We start from the raw sequence: 23554 nt of genomic DNA on the forward strand, positions 1-23554 counted from the left end.
TTTGAAATTAATTATTCTTAGAGATTGTGTGATTAACGATAAGATTTTGTGCCAAGTTTCATGATTTTTTTGTAAGAAAATGAAAAGGAATCTAGAAACAAAAAGGAATGTCATTTTCCCAGAAAAAAGCACTAACAATTTATAAATTAAATATATTTTCTATCTGATGTTTGATTCTTTTGTCCTCGTACAAGAATGGAGTATATATTTTAATTGGAACCTGATTTTCTTTATCATTTTCAATAATTTAAAAATCGAACACTATTTAAAAACACAGTATGATTGTATTAATGTTTACTGCATAACCATACAATATAATCTTCAAAAGTAATTATATTCTTGCAATAATGTTGTCAGGTATGAGTTGTTTTATTTTATTCTAAATGATTTGAGTTGTATGTTTTGGAGCATGTTACACGACATAAGGGACCATTACATGGATATAGAGTGCTACCAATGAAATATAGCCACGTCATCACTAACAGCTGCGATTATGATGGTGGGACCATAGATATCTGACTTTGACGGCTAAGATTGAGTGGAGAAATTAGAGTCCATGTGAGATTGGGTGGACTACAAAGCAGGAGAGAGTTTGATGGACGTCGTTACTTGCAGCTACCGGACGCAACAAACCGGACTTGATGCTTACCATCTCTTGTTTCTCTTACTCTCTTCAATTGTTTTGTCTTTTCTTTACAACTATTTCGAGAAGAAAAAAGTTCTCACATTTCATTATTGCTACATAATTTATTATTTTCTACAAATTATGAGGATAAGTATAAATTTCATTTATCAAAAACAAAAAAGTATGAATTTAAAAAATCTAACAGTATAAGAATTTATCAGTTATAGTTTGGATTTTCGTACCTAAGAGTTTTACACCTAAAATCCATCAGAATTTATTTCAAATCCTTCAAACTTCAGCACATTAATATATATCACTACTTTAAATTTTGTTATAAAATATCACTAGAAAAATATATAATCTGATGTCAATATATATAATACAAAAATATGGTATATTTAACTGCTTTTTAATGTATTTAATTAATTTTGTTGCCACCAACTAATCATGTTTCTTCAATGCATTGCGATTATTATTCAAAAAACATTATAATAGGGAAGAAATATATAAATAAGAAACTCCGTGTATTGGACGCGGATACATAGATAGAAATACATTAAAATTTTAGGAATGAATAATATATTATTATAATTATGGTTGAAAATTGAAAGTGAAGAATAAAAGAAATAAATACGTACACACATCTTTTTCTCTGTCTTTAAGAGTTAACGAAAACACCATTAGATTTAAGTCACATGTGGCTCTTTTGCATGTTCTGTCATAAACACGTCCATTTCATTCATCCTCTTCTTCTTCTTCTCCTTCTATCCTCTGTTTTTTGCCCTCTCTCTTTGTTTAGTGGCTGTGGTCGTTTGTATTTGGTGAAACATAATTTAAAAACAAGTGCGGCTATCTTTAACTCTGGCCGACACATCGGCGGATTCGACTGTGGTCGGATCAAGAAGTGCTTCCTTTTTTTCCGGCGTCGTTTCTTCTTTTATATTCATCGATTTGGTGCTCTCGCAACTTCCAATAGATTACGGCTAATTTCTAAAATGAAGATATTACCATGCTTTGGATTTATCCGTAGAAAGAAAAATAAGGTAACGTAATTACTACTATTTAGTATTATTCTTGTGAATATTCCGGCGAAACAGATTTTGCGTTGAACTCGTTCTGTTGGCTGAAACAGGGGAATTCAAAACCTCAGAAAACGCAGAGAATACTTCAGATCAGACTTGAAGAGCCAGTGAAGCCTTTGGAGAATGATGAGCCTAACAACAAGGACAGTCCTATCAAGCACGAGTCATATGACGGCGAAGATGAACGTGACGATAAGGATTCAACGAACCGTGAGTTTTCTAAATTCCACGTTCACGAACGAGCCGTTGAATCTGTGAAAAGCAAGGAGGAAGTCACAGATACTTCTGAAAACGGCGATGACAATGACGAGGATGAAGGAGGTCACGTCAGTGATCCTGGATTAGGCAAAACTACGGCTTGGGTGACGTCTCCTAAGCTTAAACGATCTTGCTCCACTCTCAGCAAGTTTAATGGCCGGTTCCATGGTTCTGATCTCCATGACCTGAAAGAGACCGTTCCAGTTAGTAATGAATCAGTGAGGTCTCATAGAAGTGCAGATAGAGTGATGCTCAAGAAACATTCGTCGATGCAGATACTTCCCTCTGGGAGCCGGCGGCTCTGGTGGAAGTTGTTCCTATGGAGCCATAGGAACCTTCACAAACACCGTGTCTCGCTAAAGTCACAGCCTTTAAACAAGAACCAGCAGTCTGGATACACCTCTGACTTTGCTGAGCACAACCAATCCAGCCATGAAGAAGAATCTACAAACTATTGCGCTGATTTCACCAACCAGTCATCAAACTTGTGGCCTCATCATAATCAGTGGGTCGCGTTCTCTGCCGAGTCCTCGTCAATGAAGCGAGTGGACGAGTGGGTAAGAGGACTGGATGTCGAAACCGTGGTTCCAGTGAACGAGGATAAGGATGTCTTGGCCATCTTCCCAACCTCTCCTAATACTGAGAGATCACCCTTAGGAAATGTGGTTCAGTCCGGAAACGTCTCAGAGGCTATAGTGCACGCAAATAGCCTTATTCAATCGCTGAGCAAATCATCGAGCGTGGCTCACATCTCGAGCATCGGCTTGAAAGCTATCCCGAGCATCTCACATTTTACCAGCCTCAAGTCGATTGATCTATCAAACAACTTCATAGGTACACACTCTTGGATACTACACATTGTTCTGTTTTCTAAAGTGTGTGTTGCTTACTGGACATTGTTCTGTTTACTGCAGTTCAAATTACTCCTGCATCGCTTCCTAAGGGCCTCCACGCGTTGAACCTTTCCAAGAACAAGATCAGTGTTATCGAAGGACTAAGAGATTTGACACGCCTAAGAGTACTCGATCTAAGTTACAACCGAATTTCTCGCATTGGACAAGGTAAGATTGCAGTCATTAAGTAGAAAACATACAATGCTTGTTTGTTTCCCTGTCTTAATCAAAAGCTATTTATCAGGTTTATCAAACTGTACACTGATCAAAGAACTATACCTAGCTGGGAACAAGATCAGCAATGTAGAAGGCTTACACAGATTGCTGAAACTTATTGTTCTTGATCTTAGTTTCAACAAGATCGCCACCACCAAAGCAATAGGCCAGCTTGTAGCCAACTACAACTCTCTCGTTGCTTTGAACATCCTCGGAAACCCGATCCAGAACAATGTAGGCGAGGACCAGCTACGCAAGACCGTTTCCAGCCTTCTCCCTAAGCTAGTTTACCATAACAAGCAGCTCATTAAGCCACAACGAGCCAGGGAAGTTCTCAAAGATAGTGTAGCGAGAGCTGCGTTTGGTGGTGGAGATTCTTTGCACCACAGGCGCAAAAGAACATCCACCAAGAGTGTTGTTGGATCAGCCTCCCCTAGCGTTCACCACCGAGGCCACATTGCAAAAGGACGTGGATCCAAAAACAGAAGCCAACGTCAACTAAGAAAAACTTCAGCTGCAGGGACGCCATCACATTGAATTGTTCTTTTTGTTTGAATCTCATGAATTGGCCAATGCAAATTGCAAAGCCATCTCCATTCTTTGATTTTATAATTCAGCATCTTTTCTAACGCTTATGTTTCCGGTTCGGTTTCAATTCTGGTTTACTGTCTTTTTACTTTTTAGTTGATCCGGTTCTCGGAAACATGTAAAACCGAATAACACTTTCCGGTTTAACTCAATTTTGGAGATTTTTCATATAATCAATTTCAAAAAGAATCGTAACTAATCTCGGGTTAATTCCGGTACGGTACAATGTTGGGTAAGTATCTCGGATTCGGTGAACAAACAGAGAAACTCAGTGAAAATTTACTAAAAAGCTTTGAACTTATTTCATAAACATCTTCACAAATATTGAATCATATTCTTTTTTCGCTGTATAATAAGAGTTGTTATAGAACCAAAGTTGTAAAGAAAAAAAAAATCTAGATTCTGTAAAATGGGAACTCACGGAACCAGATAAAGAAATTTCACCGGCGGTCTTACGTCCCCGGCGGGATATATATTTCATCTCTTCCTCCTTTCTTCCCCGTATCGCCAACACAAGTTGGATGATTTGATTCCAAAATGTGAGGCATTGGAACAAAAAAATTAAAAAAGTGGAGAAAAACCTGTGTCTATGTTCTTCTTCTTCTTCAGATTGATTGTCGCTTGGTGAATGGTTTTTGGCAGATGAGAAGTCTTTGTTCACTGCTGCTTTCAACCTCTATTACTCGAGCTTCCCACTTCAACTGCGTTATCGTCTCTCTCGCCTTTTCCACCAGCTGTGCCGTGTCACGGATTATCACCCATCCCTGTACAAAGTTTTGTTTATTATAGCTACCAGAATACAAGAAACAATAATGTTCTTTACAAAGTAAACAAATGTGTACCTCTGGACGAAGCAATCGGTCAATCTCTGTGAATATATCAATAAGTAGACATGTTTTTCGGGGCTGACTTGTCTGAAGCGACAAGAGATTGTCTGCATGTACCAGGTCATATGTTCTCGGGTAAGTCGGGAATGGTTCACACCTGAAGAAAAAGAGATGTTCAGAAACACTTCTATGGCTAAAATGAAAATCCAATAAGGCTTTTGAACTGACCAGTTGTGCAAAACTCCGACAAAGCCACGGTCAAGTATCATGGGGAGGTGGTTAGGTCCAGCTGTAGGGACCACATTCATGACCCAGACTGATTTTCTTGCTTCCAACAAGGCGGAATTGAGACCACCGAATTGAGCATTCATATCCAGTACGTTTCTGAGCATGTTATAAGGCGGTGATGGATCTTCATCGCCGGGTCTTTTTGGATGATCAGAGAATATCAGAGGAGACAAGAGAGACCAGTATTCTCTCACTGTTATCTTCCAGTTCTCAGCATCCTCTCCAAGCACCTCGGGGTGAAGACCTAAACCAACCCCAGGAATCAAAATGAGATAACAAAAACTGCAGACATATGGATTCAGAAGCAATTTGTTACTACGGAGACTAACCATATAATGAAAGTTCAGTCTTGTTCATGTTAGACCGGCTAGGCCATCTTGTCCTGCCTTCAATGGGAATCCACCTCCGGCTACGTGTTCCACCTATACACATCTGAAGCGGCCTGTAATAAGGAGACTCAACATCGTGCCCTTTGGTACACACAGAAGGGCCCACTCCAGGTTTCCTGTTTATAGGCAAAGCATCCATTTTTAGAGGACTTGATAAATAACCATAAATGTATCCATATGCAGATTCTGTAATACAACAGTGGTGTGTGTGAATCACTGACCGGGAACTATAACATTTGGTGTTGATAGTCTTTTTCCAGACAACTGTCTCATCTTGCTGATTTAAAAGAGTCCAACAGATGCTTTCAGCAAAATCATGAACAAAGTTCCATCTTTTAAGATGATCCTTGTTACGAGGGTTTGTGAGCGGAGATGTCCATACAAAGTAACCACCGGGCTTGAGAACCCTGTCAATTTCTACAAGGAGAAGCCCATCTACACAGCAGATTGAAACAGTAAAGTTGGATCTTCCATCGGGTTAAGGACATGAAAAAAATCATTCTGGGGTGTCATTAAACTGTTACCTTTCTGGTCCCAATCAATGCCACATCTTAAGCAATGCAACATATCAAAGGAAAGAGAAGGATATGGCAATTGCTTTGATATAAAAGAGCCAATCATTGCAGGAAGACCCCTTTCGAGTGTTAGCTGAACTTGGCTACCCGAAGCTTCGTAGTTTGCTATGCACATAGTTAAAATCTGTTTGGACAATAGATGTGCCCCAAAGCTACCATAACCACATCCAATATCCAAGATAGTTCTCACCTGAAACAGTATTAAAAGGAAAATAGCAAATAAGAAACTGAACTAATGAGATAGATAAAGATTGACTCTTTCGAATGTGTGTGTGACTTACACCAGCTTCTATGAAGTTATCCTTCTTAATCCCGATCATTTCAGCGATCTGATGGGAATAGTCTTCAACCTCATCAGACATAGGAGATGCTGACCTGAAAGATATCTGATCATCTTCCATCATCATCATCCTGGAAAAAAATGCATCATTAGCAATGGAACCAGTCAACTTTAGCAAGAGAGAAGCAACGATTCATCACCTCTTGGTTATGCTACCAGAAGACACAACTTCTTGAGCAGTAATCTTAACATTAGAATGCCAGATTATATCTTTACCAGTCGGCCACCTAAGAGGGACTCGATATTTCACCGGTGGCAACTCTAAACATTCTTGCTTTGATCCAGGCCCACAAAACCGATCATTTTCATCACCATTGGAGTAACCCAGAGCAAGATTCTCAGAAACATTAAAGCAAGGGACAAAATTCTCAGATTCTATATTACAATATTCAAGCTCCTTCCACCTATTAGGACCAAGAGAAATCTCCCCAATATCCCATAAGTCTGAAACAAGCTGCTCCTGTAACCTCCTATAATTGTGATATACATGACCTCTGGAAGAAGTCGAAATGGAAATAGTCCACCAGAAAGAACCAGCAAGAGCAATAACCACAATAAGAACCAAACTGATCTTGAGAAACAACAACATCAATCTATGCCTGCTTCTTGCACTATATGGATCAGCAGAAAAACCGTTTTCGCCACCACCACCGTGTTTGGAAGAAGATTGATTACTAAAGAGGAAACCAAAAGGAAACCTTAAGGTTAAGTTGTTGTTCTCAGTAGAACGAGCTCTTTCAGTTTTGTCTTTCATTTGAGAGTCTCTCAAATCATCACTGCTATCAGAAACTCGTACTCCAGAGATGCCACGTTGTAGTGGCATTGACATTTTTTTGTTGCTGCTATAAATCTAAGATCCCTGTAAATAAAAAACAAGTCCATCAGATTATAAAAATTTAAGCTTTGAGATCTCTGAAACTCGAGATCACGCGTTTGTAAACAAATTCGAACAAAACAAGTAAAAAGACTCAATTTTTACATAAGCAGATCCACAAATTCTGAGGAGAGACGAAATTGGTAAACTCGTGGAAATCGAAATCGAACGAAAACCCAGAAAAATTGGACAAAAAACCCCAACAACCCTTAAATTAATCAAGCGAATAAACACCAAATCGAATCAAAATCAAGAAGATGAATAAGAGTGAGGAAAAGAAGCAAAAATCGTACTTTTCTACGCTGCTCTGTATATATATATATACAAACGATTATAAATCTGGAGATTTCCCTCAGCAAAAAGTTGATGGAATATTGGAGAATACTAATCAGATTGTGTCTTCTTCAATTTCTCCGAGAGCTATCACTCTCACTCTCTCTCTCTTTATCTCTATCTCTCTCTGTATATCAAGAGAGTTGAAGCTGGAACAGTGGGAGAGAGTGAAGAAGCAGGCGTCGTGCAGATTTTGTATGGATCCAATCTCGACACAGCTCGTGAGACACTGAATTATTTAAACCAAAACAAACAAAAAATGAATTAAGAAACACTTCCGTTGGCTTTGGTATATAAACAAAAGAAAGAGAGTAAATTAGTTGAGATGCCTAAGCGTATTTAAGGGGGGAGAACGAAGAGAAGCTTCCCATGGGTACATGTCTAATTAGTACTATCTACTGCTAATTACTAGTACTATAATCGTATTAACTTCACGCTCTGTTTTCTTTCTACTTTTTAATGTTTTTTACCTCTCTTTCTGTCTCTTTCTTCTTCCCATAAAAAAATATATGAAATCTTGGCGGTGCATAAAAACAAACATTTATTTCTTTTAATTAAGTTCACTAATTGGTCGACTGAAAAATTAGAAGATGCTTTATAGTAGTAGTTGACCAAAAATATTAGAAGATGTTCAATAATAGTATTTTGACATTTATAGAATTAATGAACCGGTTGAAAAAATGTGTTAGGTCAAACATGAGATTTCCTAAAGGTTATTTTGTCGATAGTAAATGATTTTTTTTTACGGGGACTGTTTTTTTTTTATGTAGAAAAGTTAATGATCTTTTTTAAGGTAGATGTATCGAGCTTGTTTTATAGCGTCAATGGAATTTATATAAACATCATAAAGTTTAGTGGAAACAAAACATCATGATTATGACCAAAAGAATCATGAATATAGAAGGTACAATATGGGTGTTTTGGATGCAGATCTGAATGTGTAAAAATGTTGACTTTGTAGTTTATTCATCAAATTTTGAACTGTTTAAAGGAGGACAAAAAACACATGATCAAATTCCATGAGAAAAAAATGGTCGGTTTAGGCCAAGTTCCTCTCGCAAGAAAACGAGTGATCGTCCCCTAATTGGAATAAGACGAGTTTCTTCACAAATGTCCTCGATTTGGTTTTGTTTTTTTTACACTCATCGATTTGGTTAATTTATCTTCTTATCCATAGACTAATGTTTTTGCGAAAAAGATATTTCTAAGAATCACGATCATTTATTACCAAACGCATTATTAGGAGACCAGTTGCCCACTTGTACACGCCAACCACGATAAGGTTAAAATTGTGTCAATACGAGGCAAATTTTGTACTTTTAAATATCCCACTCACGATAAGATTTTCTACTTTTATTTGATCTTCAAAATCTGTATTTTATGGTAAATTTGGTAAATTTCATTTGATTTTTTCTTATATTCCGTATGATATAAGTCGAGTGAGTCACTGAGTTGTTTTGTTTCACAGCTCATGCATATTTATTTAGTGGATTTATAAATCTGCATGTACCTAAATATATAAAGTGTAAGAGGGTGGTGAAATATTTGCAATTTTGTTTTATATGTTTGTACTCATCAAATAAAAAAGATACTACGGATGATTTGACATAGCATCATCACATAAAAACAACGTACGAACATAAAAGCCACGTAAAATATATGTTATTGTAATAATGTAATATAGAATAAGCCACAATATATGAAGATTGGATGATTGATGTAACACAAAATTAGCCATGTTATATTGTTATTATCGACTATATATACGCAATAGAAAACTATTCCGCATAGCGTTTGTCCTTAGCCTTCACTTTGAAGAGAAATTAAAAACAAAACAACTCCAAAACATTGTTACTATCTGTTTCAATGATTCTCGAAATTGATTCATTATTTCCTTTTTTTCTGCTTGATAATTATTTTTGACAAGTAAAGGGAAAATGTTTGTAAAAGTGCTATCGCCAACGATTAATTATCAATTAAATTCTTTGATAGAGAAGGGATCAGGTTGCTCCAGAAATTTCCAATATGCAAACAGACACAAGGTACCATTCAGCATTTATAATATATTGTGTTTTGGGAAATGTATGATTAATCACAAAACAAACAAACGAAGAGATAACGAAACATACAGTTAACCTATAAAACTTCAAACTTAAACAAAACTAATAATACCGTGGTATTTTTGCGTAAAATGTCATATATGTCATCATTCAAAACTGAACTGGTAGTTTATTCAAACGGGTTACACCGATATATATAACCACTTTTAGCTAAATAAATGCAAAATAAACAAGTAGGTTTCTTAATTAATCAGCCAAAAAAATCAGAAGTTAATTAATTACACAATCGTCGGCTCTCATAGCCGCATCCTATGCCATCGTAGTGTGTACGTATTTATTTGTAAACACACACATACAGATACAGGTATATGTCCTTAAAATATGATTGGTGATTATTTCAAGATTCCAAAATAACAATTCGTTTTTGCATTCTAATGTCTGAATAGAATTTATTGGATCAGCTCCATATAAATAACAACATACTTTGAAGGAAAAAAGGTAAGATAAAACGGGGAAAGTGGGTCCCATTTTGAAACGCGGTTACATGTCGGTGGCTCCATAGTTCTGACGTGGCATATGTGACGGTGTCTGACTGTCTACACTCGTACATCCGATAGACCGTTACTTTCTTACATCGAAACGGAGGATGTTTGGGTAAAAGGATAATAGTAAAACGTGGATAAGTAAGTTAAGTGCACGGTATTCGAGTTCTTGTGTGTGGCGGACCGTGACAAAGAAAACTTCACGGATCGTGTTAATTTTTGGATCACATGTGCTTTTTACTATTTCACATTTTCAAAAAAATCATAACATTCAATTTATATTTATGCACACAAAAAAAAAAAAAATCAAAATGGTAGTTAAAATGCATTTACTTATATGACTATATGATTTTCATTCGACGTGCGATACATGAAAATGATTTGCAGTTTTTATTCTCAAAGTATCTTTTAGGTTTTCTTTATTCTAATCGGAATTTTGTTTTGAGTGTATGGTATACAGACACACATTTGGGATTTGGATTTCTGGTTCTAAAACACGTGATGATCGTGTGATAGAAAATTTAATTTTGGAATCTACATGTACACTTTTGTCCATAGGTCAAAGAATGGAACAGGGACGTTGGATAGGTGATTAATCTAAGCTGACTGTATAGATAACGTTACATATATATATCATTATGCCGACGTTTGATATTGTAAAACAGCAATCAAAAATAGACAATGGGTCGTAAAAAGGTGATTCATTGTTGAGGAAAAAGAGTGAGACTGAACAAACCCAACAATGAAAATCATAGCTATCAAAATTAGGAAAAAAATGTGTGGTGCTGATTGATTTAGAGCTACATTTAACCACCGGTCCACCGGCAAGATAATTGTTACTGAATCTTATTTTCTATGAAGTCTATTCCTTTCTAACAAAGGAAGAAATTAAAGATTATTTTTGATTCAAGTCGTCACATGCGACTTATTTTTCTGTGCTTAGAAAATTTATGAGGACAGACACCGACATAGTTTGAAGTTTTAGTAAACCGTTGTCTACTATATATGCATAATAAACCAATTTTTTTTTAAAAAGGTGTATTACATGAAGGAAAACCTCTTTCATAGTTTTTAGATATAGTGTGTATTAAAAAATATCTTTGTTACTAATTTGCAGAATAATTTTGTGAAGTTTTATGAAGATGTAATTAGATGAAGAGATGTACAGATGACAACTCAGAGAATAAAACAAATATATATATATTAGAGACAAAACGGTCCGAACGTTACAAATACAAAAGTTATGTACAAAAGATAAGCATATAAAGTTACTTTTTCACAACCTTCCATTCCATCATCTCTTACGTTACATCGACTTTTCTACAGTCCACTGTTGAGGTTCATAAGCCTAATAATTTGCAATTGAATGAAAATCATATATTGAGTTTAAAATAATAGTAGTAACGAAAAAGACTTTTTCTGGTCCAGATTTTACTGTGTAAGTTTTTTTTGGTCAAAGATGTTACTCGATTAGTTAGTTATACATTTTTGGATTTTAACGGAGAATATAATTGCCCTTTACCCGCAATATTCTAATTTTGTACGGTTTTGCGTAAAAGAGTATATATAGAATATAGTTTTTTCTTAATTAAAATTTACTTCTTTAAAAAAAAAATATATATATATATATATAATAAGTATATATATATATTTAAATTATTATTAACTGTGATTAGAATATAGTATTATTAATTGTGATTTGTGAGTAATAATACTAATCACAGTTAATAATAATTTACAACTACTCTCTACTCGTGTGCATCCCCTCCAAATTTCGTTGACTTTTTTTAGTAATTACATAAATAAATGAATTACCACTAAAAATTACCACAAGATAAATGATAAAATACGGATGGAACAATTAAGAATATAGATAGTTCTGTTTCACACTAAGCAATTTGGTAGTTGATTATCTGCTCTTATTAAGACCAATGACAAACGATAAGTCAAATTGTTCCACATTACATAACCATGTGTCGTGGATCTCAACCCAACATTTGACTTGAAACAATTTATAATTAATTAGTTGTAATTCGATATACAGTGGATCTAGAACTTATTTATAGGTAAATAATGTGGAGTCGTTGTCTTTCCATTAATGTCAGTGCCCTATTTCCTAACCTCACTACGCTCTTTCTTACTCGATATTAGCAGCACTGTATTTCCTACATTTTAACACCAAGTAATTTTGTTTTATTATAGCACAAGTGGACCTGGTTCAATATTTGTATGCTTTTGATATTGAAGTACCAACAAAAGGCGATCATAATTCGTAACTAGAAGTCTAAAACCGTAGCTGGGACAAAAGTCAAACGATTTCACTACGTTATGTATATTGCCAATTCATATAAGCTGTCCGAATAAATTATACGAAACTTTTTCTTATTTTGTGTATTTTTTTTTCAAAAAGTTTTCGAATTTTGTCGTTATATTATACTCTTGTTTATTTTGGTTTTTCCTCCATTATTATATAATATCTGTCGGCATTTTTCAGATGAACTTTTCTTTACTCGTCAATGGACTAAATCACAAACGTAAGCATAAAAATGGTGCTTTTAACGCGTTTTTGTTTATCTTATAAATTTTACTGTACCAATGATATATACTTAAACTGATTAATGACATTTTGTTTATAAGCCAAAAACAAAAATCATTACAAGAAGATATCGTACATGACTAGAGACATACGTCTCTTAGTAACTGCTTTTACCTTTTTGCAGTACGAGATATTTATACGAACTAGTTCTTGTGTACTATATAATATACATAATTACATAGATATTCGTCTTGTGTGTGACGGTAGATCTAGACGACAATATGGTATGGGTCATTTTGTCTTGGCTTCCATCACTTTTCCGAGTTATGACAATTACATGCATGTCCCAGGTTTATTATTACGTGACAATACCTCGTAAAAAGATACATGTTCTGATGTTCATATGAAAGCCCCCTCGGTCTTTTATTTTTCTTAATTTACAGCAAGAAAATCCGTTTTTGTTATCAACACAAACCCACACTGTATCAATATGATTATAGAAATCATTGCATGACAACGCACTTCCAAACTCATGAGTCCATCACGCGTAGTCCAAGCCCAGACATATTAACAAAGTGAAGTGTAAAAAAAAAAAAAAAAAAAAAAAAAAATGTGAAGTGAAAAAAATGAAAATGTTTACTCAAAGACAGTGAGGGATTCTTTTTATATTTTTAATATGATATATTAAGATTGATAAGGTTCGGGTACTTCAATCTATGTTCTGTAAATCCAAAAAAATATACATATGAATATTGGATATCAGCAAACAAAAAAAAAAACTCCCAATTGCATGGAACAAAAGGAATTTCGCATTTCTTAATATATGTAAACATCTTTGATAGAACCTTGCACCTAATTTCCTCAACTAACTTGGTCTTAAGAGCTACCAAATCCACCACTCTCTATATTATACTATATATAGGGGGGTTATACATCAAAATTTCTGTTACGATATGTTAAATAAGTGGAATTCCGCACTTACCATCAATACTGTACATGTTTCATTCATGAGAGAATTTCACACAAAAATCAAATATGTAAAAAACGCAGCAAATTAAATAAACACATTACCGTCGAGATATTTCATTGGAAAAGAATTTTTTTATTTATTTTATTAGTGGCGACAAGATCAGACTTATCATTAGTAAAACTATTCGATGTATAGAATAAGATTAGAATCTACAGCGGCCAGAACAAAGGCTTCATTATTATCCACTCGAATCCAAGTTTTGTAATTCCAAGTCGACATTTCGTTTTCCAGAAGTTGATAGCTATCCATCTTTTGTCCCCTCATGTTGAATTTATTTTTTTTATTTTTTTTTTATTTTTTTTTTGTCAAACTAGATATATAGAACCGCATTGCATTGAAATTAAAAATATAAATCCATTTTAAGACTAGACTTGTGTCTTGACTCTTGTCACTCAAAACGCCAAAGATGACCTGCGTAGCTATGATTGAAATCGTAATAATAATAAACCCGAACACTAGTTTTTCCGTCATTCCACTAATTTGGTAATTACATCGACATTAGTTTCATAAAGTACTATGATAAAGTTTTCAAAAGTTAAACAAATTCCAAAACATGTTTGTAAAACGAAAATAGAAACTGCTTTAGACGACAAAGTAATATGATCTGCCATAAGTCATAGAATTAACTTTGAGAAAAGTATTATCGTAGGAAAACGATGGAAAGGCACAAATCATAAATGATCAATTGGAGAGAATGTGATGGACCATACTATATCAAAGAAAAAGGGGCTTTTGCAAAATTCTCAAAGGAATAATTATGAAATGAATAGTAAATTTAATTAGTTAACGTAGAAATTCCATGTGACTTCTTTTAACATTGGTGGGGCTCCTCTTCTCTCTTTATTTCACGTCAAAATATTATAAAAGGCATTGTCATATATCACAATATATCACCCGCTCTTAAGTTCCTCATGTGGATCTCTTATAACTTACAAACCCCTTTCTAACTACACTATCCGATCATTAATGGTTCTTCTTTAACACTCAAGATGAAATTTTTGAGTGAGTCGAATTGAAAGATTTTAATTAAAACGATTGTATTGAATAAAAAATAGTTTGTTTTTGGATAGATAGATATATCGGCGAATGAATTTTTAACCGATTTGGGTGTGACGGTTGTTTCTTTAAATGTGTAGTTGTTTGTAGGGACAAATTTATACGAATGAAAACTTAGGGAACATGTGAGAGTATTGAAGAAAGAGATAATGACTAATGAGACATATCGTTGAGTGATATGTATATGTCGAGTTTACAAGTGATATAGATGGGTGCCAATATCCTCATGCTTTAATCTTTTTTGATCATTAATTGTTATCTCTCTCGAATAATTGCATAATTGCGTTGTGACGCATTGATGACCATGACATGACCGGATGAGCCATTTCCTCATTTATGAAGAAAAAAAGCCTTCGGACCTGGTGGGCTTCTTAGTGGCCCAATTTCGAAAAATTAATAAATTGGCTTCAATTAACGAAGAAAAAGTCAATAATTTGGGCCCATTGTGTAGATACGGGCTCCCTCCAATAAGAAGGTAAACATTTTTGTTTCAACACACAAAACGAAATGGGGTGAGAGAGGCTCGAACTCTCGACCTCAGGATCACTCAGTAGCTATGAGACCTACGCGCTAGCCAACTGCGCCACCACCCCAGATACCATAATTCGAACCTTATTTTTTATATATCCTTCAAAGTGTTTTTTTTCTTTTTTTAGTTTTGAATCTTGATTGTTTGCGAATTTGGTTTTGAAATGGAAAATGTTCAATCAAAGAAAACTGAAAATATGTCAAAACGTTGCAGTTTTGTGGTTTATAAGCCGATTAAGACCAGTTGGAATTCTCAATTTGCCTAAAAGGTCGAAAGCAATTATTGTCGTAATAAAAAGTTTAATTCATCGATGACGTTATTGTATTGAGACAACAAAATATTTGAAAGCAGCTAAGCATCACAGGAAGTCCACGTGGAAGAAGTTGAGACAGTTCATTGGAATTTCGGATTTCCCAATTTTCTTCTTACAGTTACAGCTCTCTCTCTCTTTCTCCTCTCTAAACTTGCTTCCAACTGTCTCTTCTCTTTGCCACGTTTCCTGGCCCCTACTTTGCTTTACTTGTCTCCATATTTCGTTTTCTTAATCAAACTAAAAACTATCTCAAAACAACAATATTTAATTTGCATTTTGAAAAAATATTCAAAGACTTTCAAAAGTCTATTTGATTAAGCATTGTTGGTTGTTTGGGCTTATTTGTTTAAGTATAGCTAAGAAACAGTTTTCTTTGGGTTTAAAACAAAGTTTTAAATGGATATATCAAATATATATCTTGGACTTCAAATGCCAAAAAAAAATTATTTGTCTTCTTGGACGATATTTGAATAAGCAGGCATGGATAATTGTTGGTACATATATATATATATATATATATATTTGTTAAAACATTTAAACAATATATTACTAGCTTGTTTTTCATAAATAGTTTATAAAGCCTTTTCAAGCCTTTCTTTCTACAGTTTCTCTTTTTAATGTCTTTTTGTTTGTAAATAAGAAACAATTACACTTATAAATATTGAGTTTGTGTAATCTTTATGCATAAAATACAACTTATACAGGGTTGGGCATAGTGAGAAAAAGAAAAGTGGAAAAGGGGATTTAAAATAATGATGAGGAATAAGGATGGTCGTGCGTCTATGAAAGCTGCTTTGCAATAAGCTCATCTCATGTAATCTTTTACAACATGTTACATGTATATATATTCCTTTCATCTTAATATGCAACTAGACACACATACATATGCACGGCAAGGACACATTAATATATATATATATATATATATATATATATATATATGTACATAATGGTACTACTTTGGAGTACAAAATAGTTAGATAAGTCAATATGTTAATCGAAATCGTTAATTTCTAGATAAATAATTCGTGGACAGATGATGATTCTTTTAGCAATTTCATTGTGTGACGAACATGGTAACGACAAGGTTTAGATCACTAAAACAAACAAAATAGATAACTCAATGGTCAAACATTTCACATTTGTACTTTTAAATTTTAAATTAATAATGTTAAGAGAGTTTATATAGGGTGCATGTAGAGAGAATATTAATTTAGATAGAGTCGTCTCCTATAATCTAAGAATGTTAAATTTGGATTATACACCAACTATCGTGGCTTGAAACCATACATATAAAACATTTTATTAATAAGTAAGGAGTAAGGACCATGTATTTAATAATATTGCACTAGACACTAAATATTATGGCTGATTCAACATGACTACATGATCACTATAATTATCGTTTCAGAGTTGTAAAATATGAAGGATGAGAAATCTTTAAAGGGATCTATCCGAAAGTCAAGAGCCTCTTCGTCAATACTCAATATTATTTTGATTTATTTTCCTATATGGTTTGGTAGGAAGAATAATGGACTTCCACTAATCATGAAAACTCATCACAAAATCTGTTTGGCTTAATCATTAAATAAATATTTGATATTTGACACACACACACTTTACATCGTTTTAACAATATGATTGAGTGCATATATATATTAATTATTTTTTATAATATGAAGATCGGGTTGTCAGTTAGCTATACATGTCCTTCTTTATGATAATATACCCAAATCAGATTATGGGATCACGAAATTATGCCAATAATTATTCTAAAATAAATATTTAAATTTAGAATTATAACTGTATTGAAAATAGAGATAACTAAAAGAATGTAATTCTAAAATCCAGACTGTTCTTTTTTCGTCCGTTCATAGCTAGCTTTCCAGTAAGCTAATGATTAAAGGAAGGTTAAGTACATGTTAGCATGTGAGAATAGGGAATAAGTTCCATTATTCAATACAAAAAAATATACATATGCTTCTAAACTAATATAGAAAAGTATATATTAATTTCATGTGAAAAGAAATATAACTATTATTGGTCTATATGTATCACACGAAACCTACAGAGACAAGCAGGAGGAAGAGAACAAGAGACCAACTCAAAAGTGAACATGGGAAATGATAAAACAAAATATAGAACTTATCAAACAACTGTAGTTTTGACAAAATCTGCATATTATTAAATACTACTTACTACAAGGATTTAAGATATTTTTCCTTAAATCACCCCTAAAAATTCTACACAATTAGAAACATCAAAATATTCAATAACTTTCTAATAATGACACATTATAGCATACATTATTCTCCAATCTTTGATTGAAGAATGTAAGAATCAGTATTAACATTATAAGTTTGTTTCTAATAACATCCAAAAATGAGTATTTTCAAAATCTACCGTTGGTTATACTAATTCAAAAATAACAAAAACTACGTGACATCTGGTAAATTATGTACCTTTAGTATTTAAGATATATAGTTAAGAAAGAATTAAATCTGCATATTACATAAAAATATTAAATATATATACATCAGAAGAACGTCGTTATAATTAAAAAGAAGATTTCTGAATAAAAAGTTGTGGAGGAGCTATAATGTTAAAACCTGGCAAATTAGACAGCGAAGACATACTCAAGTGCTGCCTTGTCACACTCTCTCTCTCTCTCTCCGTTTCCTTGTTACAAAACCCTCCAATCTCAATTCTAAAATGTCCCAAAACTATCTTATTCTCTATCTTCTCTCTTCCCTCTTCTCTCTTCTCTTCATATGTGTAGGGTCGAAGACAAGAACGACACCGTTTCAAGGGTTGCAATTTGCAACCTTTTGATTGGTCTCTCTTCTCTTTGCCCAACCAAAAACAACCTTTGATGATATAAAGATCAGCCAACTTTGTCCATCCCAATTCTCTCTTTTTTTTTTGTTTCCCTAATGTTTTAGACAAACACAATTTTCCATAATTATTTATTTATTCAATTTTTATCTGTTTTTGGGTTACATATATCATCATCATTGGAGACTGCCATATTTGTTAATCGTGATATTAATTTAACTAATGTCTCAAACAAGCTACTACCGATCACCGTTCGGAGACACGACTTACACCAAAGTGTTCGTCGGAGGATTAGCGTGGGAAACTCCTACCGACGAAATGCGTCGTTACTTCGAACAGTTCGGAGAGATTCTTGAAGCCGTCATCATCACCGATAAAAACACCGGCAAGTCTAAAGGCTACGGATTCGTAAGTTATATTTTCTTAATTCACACAATGTTTTTATCTCTTTTGGTATGCTTAAGGGTTACTCCGATCGTTAATTTAGGTGACGTTTCGGGAGTCGGACTCAGCCACGAGAGCCGTCGCTGATCCAAATCCGGTGATCGACGGAAGAAAAGCCAATTGTAATATTGCATCTTTTGGACGGCCTCGACCATCGCCGCCTCGAGGTTTATTTATTATACTTGAGTAATTCCGTAAAATCTTTCTTTATGTCGGGAGGATTAGTTTATTTGATGAGTTTCTATATGATCACGATATATTAATGGTTTGGTACGTTATCAAGAATTGTCTTTTTCTTTTCTAAAGATACTTGATCGTGTATAACATAAACGAGATTAGTTGTACTCGTTGGGATTAAAATAAGTACATTGTTAATTATGTGCGTAGTGTACAACATAAATATAACCAATCAAATCCAATTTTGAGAATATGAACATTTTTTTTTTTGGGTCAAAGGAATACAAACATTTTTCTTAATATCGTTGAATTACTAGTTTTTGAGACCTAAATGAGCAATGTACTCGGCGACAATTTTGTTTTGTTTTGTTTAGCAATGTACTATCTTTTTCAATCCTTTTGTTTACTATATAGGTCGAGGACAAACAGGAAGTCCGAGTCAGTACCAAAGTGGAGGACCATCAACCTATACCGGGATGGCTGCACCACTGCCACCGGCTGCAGCTCCCCAGCTCATGTATCCGTCGTACGGGTAAAATCTTATATATCGATTTTTAGAAAATTTCTAAAAATCTAAAATCCTTATAAATGCATTTTTCTCATAAGGAGATGGTCCATTGCGATAGATATGGTAGGAGACAATTTAATGCGTCAATTGAGCCACTTGCTGTCAGGCTGTAAATATGATAACATTAATATGTAGTCATGTAGATAAAAAATCATGCAATGCATTATAGTCCGATACGGAAGTTGAGAAACCATTAACGTGCAAGAATGTAATACTAGATGGAAGTTCTTATTTCTATTCTTTTTTAATAACATGTTTTAAATTTTAATAAGTAGAACCGGAATTTGTAAAATTATACACTTTTTTTCTTGATAGAGAATCATTCAATTTTTCGTTTTTTCAGGTACACCTATAACCCTGATCAATTTGGGTACCACCAAGTAAGTCCCTTTTTCTCTCACTGACATACACATATACGAAAGATGAACATAAAGCAAAATCGTATTTAATCATGAGTGCAAGATGTGAAATTAATAATAGATTTTACGTACAACATATCTTGCACATGTCGACCACTTACATAATGCATGAAAAACACTAGCACATGCATGTTTGTTGCAAACATAGACATCGACTATGATGATGATGATGATGATCATATACTTGCCACAGGCATTGTACAACACACAGTTGCAACAAGCACAATACTATCAGCAGCAGCAACAGCTTTATGGAGGAGGAGCAACATCACCATCATCATCAGGAGCAACCATCATGCCTTCTCCATACTATTATGGCTATTCTCTTCAAGCTCCTAGAGTACCATACCAACACCATCATCATCTTCCTCAACCATATAATCCTCAACAACATCATCATCAACGGTTTTCTTCTCCTTCTTTCCTCGTTTACCCATCCAATTCCTCTTTTGCCCCTCCTCTCCAAGGAGTACTATCTTCTTCCACCGGTACGTACTTAATAAATTCCTTTTTTTTTTTCATATTTCTTTGGATATATTTCTAGTTGTCTACTCATACTAATTAGTTTTAATTTAGAAACCCATATAACTTAACATGATATCAAAACCTCTATATATTTTTTAAAAAAGTGCATTCATTGATCACGATATCATAACCCTAGATTGTTAATCCAAATAGAGTGTGTTCTTGATCCAAAAAGTATCATCTCATGATGACTAGAAGAACCACCTTATCGAAAATACGTTTTTTAGAAATCTCACATCTAAAATAAAATGTAATCTAATGCAATAGACAGAAATCATCAAATCTCTTAATATAAATAGTTTTGAGTTAAAATTCCTAACAACTTACATAGTTCAGTGTTTTATCTCTATAATATTTGTTGTCCCTCTTATTCAAACGACACCGTTCATCACCACGTGTGATTGCATTGATCATTCATGCACGTGATCTATCCGTTTTGCTGTCTTAAACTCGAAAAAGAAACATATATTTGATGCACTCTAAGCAAAAAAAAAAAGAAGGGATTGAAATGGAAAAGAAAAGGAGAGTGAATGATTGGAGAGAACAGTGAATAAAGGATAGCATGTGGAGTGAGCTGTCTGTTTCAATTACATTGGTATATGTGTCTCTTCTATCATCTGTCAATTTGGTCGCCAATCGTCATGCCAGTGAAGCCACCATACACTGACAACTTCTACCCAAAACGATATATTTATGTGTCTATATTTGCATATTCGTTTTGGACACTATTGATCATATATTGATCATTGCATAAATTATTCATCTACTTAAATCAGAATAATTTGCAACATTAGTAGGAATACACTATATATTGTCTGATTTTATATGTTTTTTGTTTTGTTTCCTCCAGAATCTGAAGCAGTACCACAACAAGTACCAGCTGCAGAAGGCGAAGCAACAACGACTGCTCCTGAAATCACAACAAGCAACACCAAAGAACCTATTTCTTCTTGATCTCTCTCTCATTTCCCAATTTGTACAATCTTCACATTTTTACCTCTCTCTCTCTGAAAAAAAGAAAACAGCTAATTCATTTATTTCTCAACCAGAGCAATGACTTGAGCCCCAAGAAGACAGACTCAACACTGTCAAACTTAAAAAGACGGCTCAAGATAAATCTCTTGTCATATTTTGCTCTTTTTCTGACGGAATATATATAAAAATTTGAGCTATTCATATTCTTTTTTACTCATTTATTTTATTTCTAATAATTTCAATTTTTTGCTACATGATTCGTATTCAAGCTTTTTCATATATCTTTTTTCTCCTTTATATCCACTTTTTTTCTTGGGAGTTTCAATATGGATATGTACTCATAATTTATAAGATCCAAGTGAGAAGAACACTATAGATTATTGCAACTTGTAAGTACATCTTTTAAAATTGTCATTAAAGCCAGCCCAAATGATAGTGGAAACAAACAGGCCTTTTCTAATGGGCCTATTTGGATACGGAAAGCCCAATTAGGTCGATCTAATCGTGTGACATGTAAGGACTTTATTAACCACCGTTTCAAAATTCACGTACGATGATCCCAACGGTGGCGCCGAAGCTTCTTCCGCCAAGCGCCGCCACTCCACCACCTTCTCTCTTAACCTCTTTCCCTTCTCTCCGTCCATGAGCTCTTTAACCACCGTCTCCACTCTCTCCCTCTTCACCTCCTCGCCGATCTCCATCCCAATCCCCCAATCCTCGCAACAGAACTTTCGATTCGTCAACTGATCAGCAAAAAATGGCCAACAGATCATCGGAACACCGGCGTACAAACTCTCCAACGTCGAATTCCATCCACAGTGAGTCAAAAATCCTCCAATCGCCGGATGCGAAAGTACCTTCTCCTGAGAACACCATCCTTTAATTAACATTCCTCGATTCTTCGTCTCCGATAAAAACTCCGCCGGAAGAATCGAATCATCTCCGTCGACCATACCAGATCTCACCACCCAGAGAAACTCTTTCCCGCTCCTCGCTAAACCCCAAGCGAACTCTAAGATCTGCTCACTAGTCAAAACCGTTAGACTCCCGAAGTTGACGTAAATCACAGCTTTCTCAGCTTTAGTATCTAGCCAATCCAAAGACTCCGTCTCTTCTTCCCAGAGATTCAATCCTAGCTTTCTGATTTCGCTGTTCTTATCGATTTCGCGATTCTCCAGAATCTGGAACGGTCCAACGGAGTAGATCTGAGGGAGAAGAGATCGCAGAGATAAGAGAACGTTATGCTCGAGTTTTTCGAAAGTGTTGATGAAGATCGCAGAAGCTCTTTTGATTCTTCCGGTTACATGAAGGATGAAACTAATCATCGGATCTTGAGGATTCGTCGTGGTGACGAAATCTGGAAAATCCTTAAGCTTAATCTTCTTCATCGACGGTATCCAATCAATCTCCGTCTCTAAATGCTTCTTCAAGTCACTCGAATCTGATGGAATTCGAAATTGTTAATTGAGAATTTTTCAGTTGATGATCTTCAATCGATTCGTACCTTTGAGGGGAATTATCTCTTTCTCGATGAGTTTTTGGTAATGGAGATACAAGATTAAAGCAGTAGCACTGTTGGTCCAGAGGAGAACTACCGGAATTTTAAGCTCCTCCGCTGCGTCAATTGTGAAGCTCATTGAAGCGTCGGAGATGATACAGCTAACCGGTGGTATATCAGAACCGGAGTTTAACCGGAGGATGAGGTCTTTGAATGGAGCTAAACAGTTGTTTATTGTGGAGTCAATAAGCTTGAGCATGTCTTGCTTAGCGTCGACGTCTGTCCAAGGAAGACCGTCGGGGATAGTCTCGAAGCGAAACGAGGGGAGACCGTTGAGAGCGTGAGGGCCACGTGATTGGAGGATACGGCGGTGGTTGTAGTCGGTGTTGACGAAAGTGACGTGGAAGCCTCTAGCGTGGAGGAGCTTGGCTAGTTTCAGCATTGGGTTGATGTGGCCTTGTGCTGGATAAGGTATGCACATTGCGTGAGGTTTCTGTGAGCTAGAACCGCCATGTTGTTCCATCCTTTTGACGATGACGATGATGATGATGATGGATTCCGCAACGTTGAGTCACTCAACTTGAGTGTATCGTCCCATAATTGATAGTGGAAGAAGAGAGAGTGATACTTTGGAACCTCTTGGTATAGTTTTGGATGAGGAGGAAGAATACTTGTCGGTTTGTGATTATATAATAGCCGCCATAAGGCTCGTTTCAAAAAAAAAAAAAAAAAATTGCCGCCTTAAGGCCCATAATTGAA

At 34.9% G+C, this 23554-nt stretch overlaps 4 protein-coding genes, 1 long non-coding RNA gene and 1 other non-coding gene across 8 annotated transcripts; 3 read left to right on the forward strand and 3 right to left on the reverse strand.

Annotated features, from left to right (window-relative positions):
* Positions 1-1146: 1146 nt before the first annotated feature.
* On the forward strand, positions 1147-3859 carry AT1G78230 (Outer arm dynein light chain 1 protein). The gene is made up of 4 exons (NM_106473.6): positions 1147-1668; positions 1758-2799; positions 2880-3026; positions 3103-3859. The coding sequence occupies exons 1-4, from the start codon at positions 1321-1323 to the stop codon at positions 3609-3611; spliced, it is 2046 nt and encodes a 681-aa protein (NP_177947.3). The 5' UTR covers positions 1147-1320; the 3' UTR covers positions 3612-3859.
* Positions 3860-3923: 64 nt separating this feature from the next.
* Positions 3924-7769, reverse strand: TSD2 (S-adenosyl-L-methionine-dependent methyltransferases superfamily protein). Of its 2 annotated transcripts, NM_001161003.2 has the most exons (10): positions 7618-7754; positions 7249-7517; positions 6222-6940; positions 6023-6152; positions 5691-5931; positions 5388-5601; positions 5107-5282; positions 4718-5021; positions 4505-4646; positions 3924-4426 (listed from the first exon to the last, which is right to left on the reverse strand). In NM_001161003.2, the coding sequence occupies exons 3-10, from the start codon at positions 6908-6910 to the stop codon at positions 4268-4270; spliced, it is 2055 nt and encodes a 684-aa protein (NP_001154475.1). In that variant the 5' UTR covers positions 6911-6940; positions 7249-7517; positions 7618-7754; the 3' UTR covers positions 3924-4267. The 2 variants fall into 2 exon arrangements, with proteins under 2 accessions (NP_001154475.1, NP_177948.3); NM_106474.5 differs by having other exon boundaries at positions 7249-7769.
* A 7251-nt stretch (positions 7770-15020) lies between these two features.
* Positions 15021-15105, reverse strand: AT1G78250. The gene is given in 2 exon segments: positions 15021-15057; positions 15068-15105. It is a non-coding gene; the product is annotated as a tRNA-Met (tRNA).
* Positions 15106-17955: 2850 nt separating this feature from the next.
* AT1G78260 (RNA-binding (RRM/RBD/RNP motifs) family protein) lies at positions 17956-21610 on the forward strand. Of its 2 annotated transcripts, NM_106475.3 has the most exons (6): positions 17956-18597; positions 18677-18800; positions 19225-19342; positions 19722-19758; positions 19991-20285; positions 21173-21610. In NM_106475.3, exons 1-6 carry the CDS (start codon positions 18412-18414, stop codon positions 21274-21276), a joined length of 864 nt encoding a protein of 287 aa, NP_565175.1. In that variant the 5' UTR covers positions 17956-18411; the 3' UTR covers positions 21277-21610. The 2 variants fall into 2 exon arrangements, with proteins under 2 accessions (NP_565175.1, NP_974169.1); NM_202440.1 differs by having other exon boundaries at positions 18080-18597; positions 19991-21499.
* A 35-nt stretch (positions 21611-21645) lies between these two features.
* AT1G78265 lies at positions 21646-23510 on the forward strand. The gene has a single exon (NR_139963.1). It is a non-coding gene; the product is annotated as an other RNA (long non-coding RNA).
* UGT85A4 (UDP-glucosyl transferase 85A4) lies at positions 21658-23512 on the reverse strand. Its single transcript, NM_106476.3, has 2 exons — positions 22802-23512; positions 21658-22738 (listed from the first exon to the last, which is right to left on the reverse strand). Exons 1-2 carry the CDS (start codon positions 23316-23318, stop codon positions 21786-21788), a joined length of 1470 nt encoding a protein of 489 aa, NP_177950.1. The 5' UTR covers positions 23319-23512; the 3' UTR covers positions 21658-21785.
* Positions 23513-23554: the final 42 nt, after the last annotated feature.

The sequence above is a fragment of the Arabidopsis thaliana genome, assembly GCF_000001735.4.
Source record: "Arabidopsis thaliana chromosome 1 sequence".
Taxonomy (NCBI): domain Eukaryota; kingdom Viridiplantae; phylum Streptophyta; class Magnoliopsida; order Brassicales; family Brassicaceae; genus Arabidopsis; species Arabidopsis thaliana.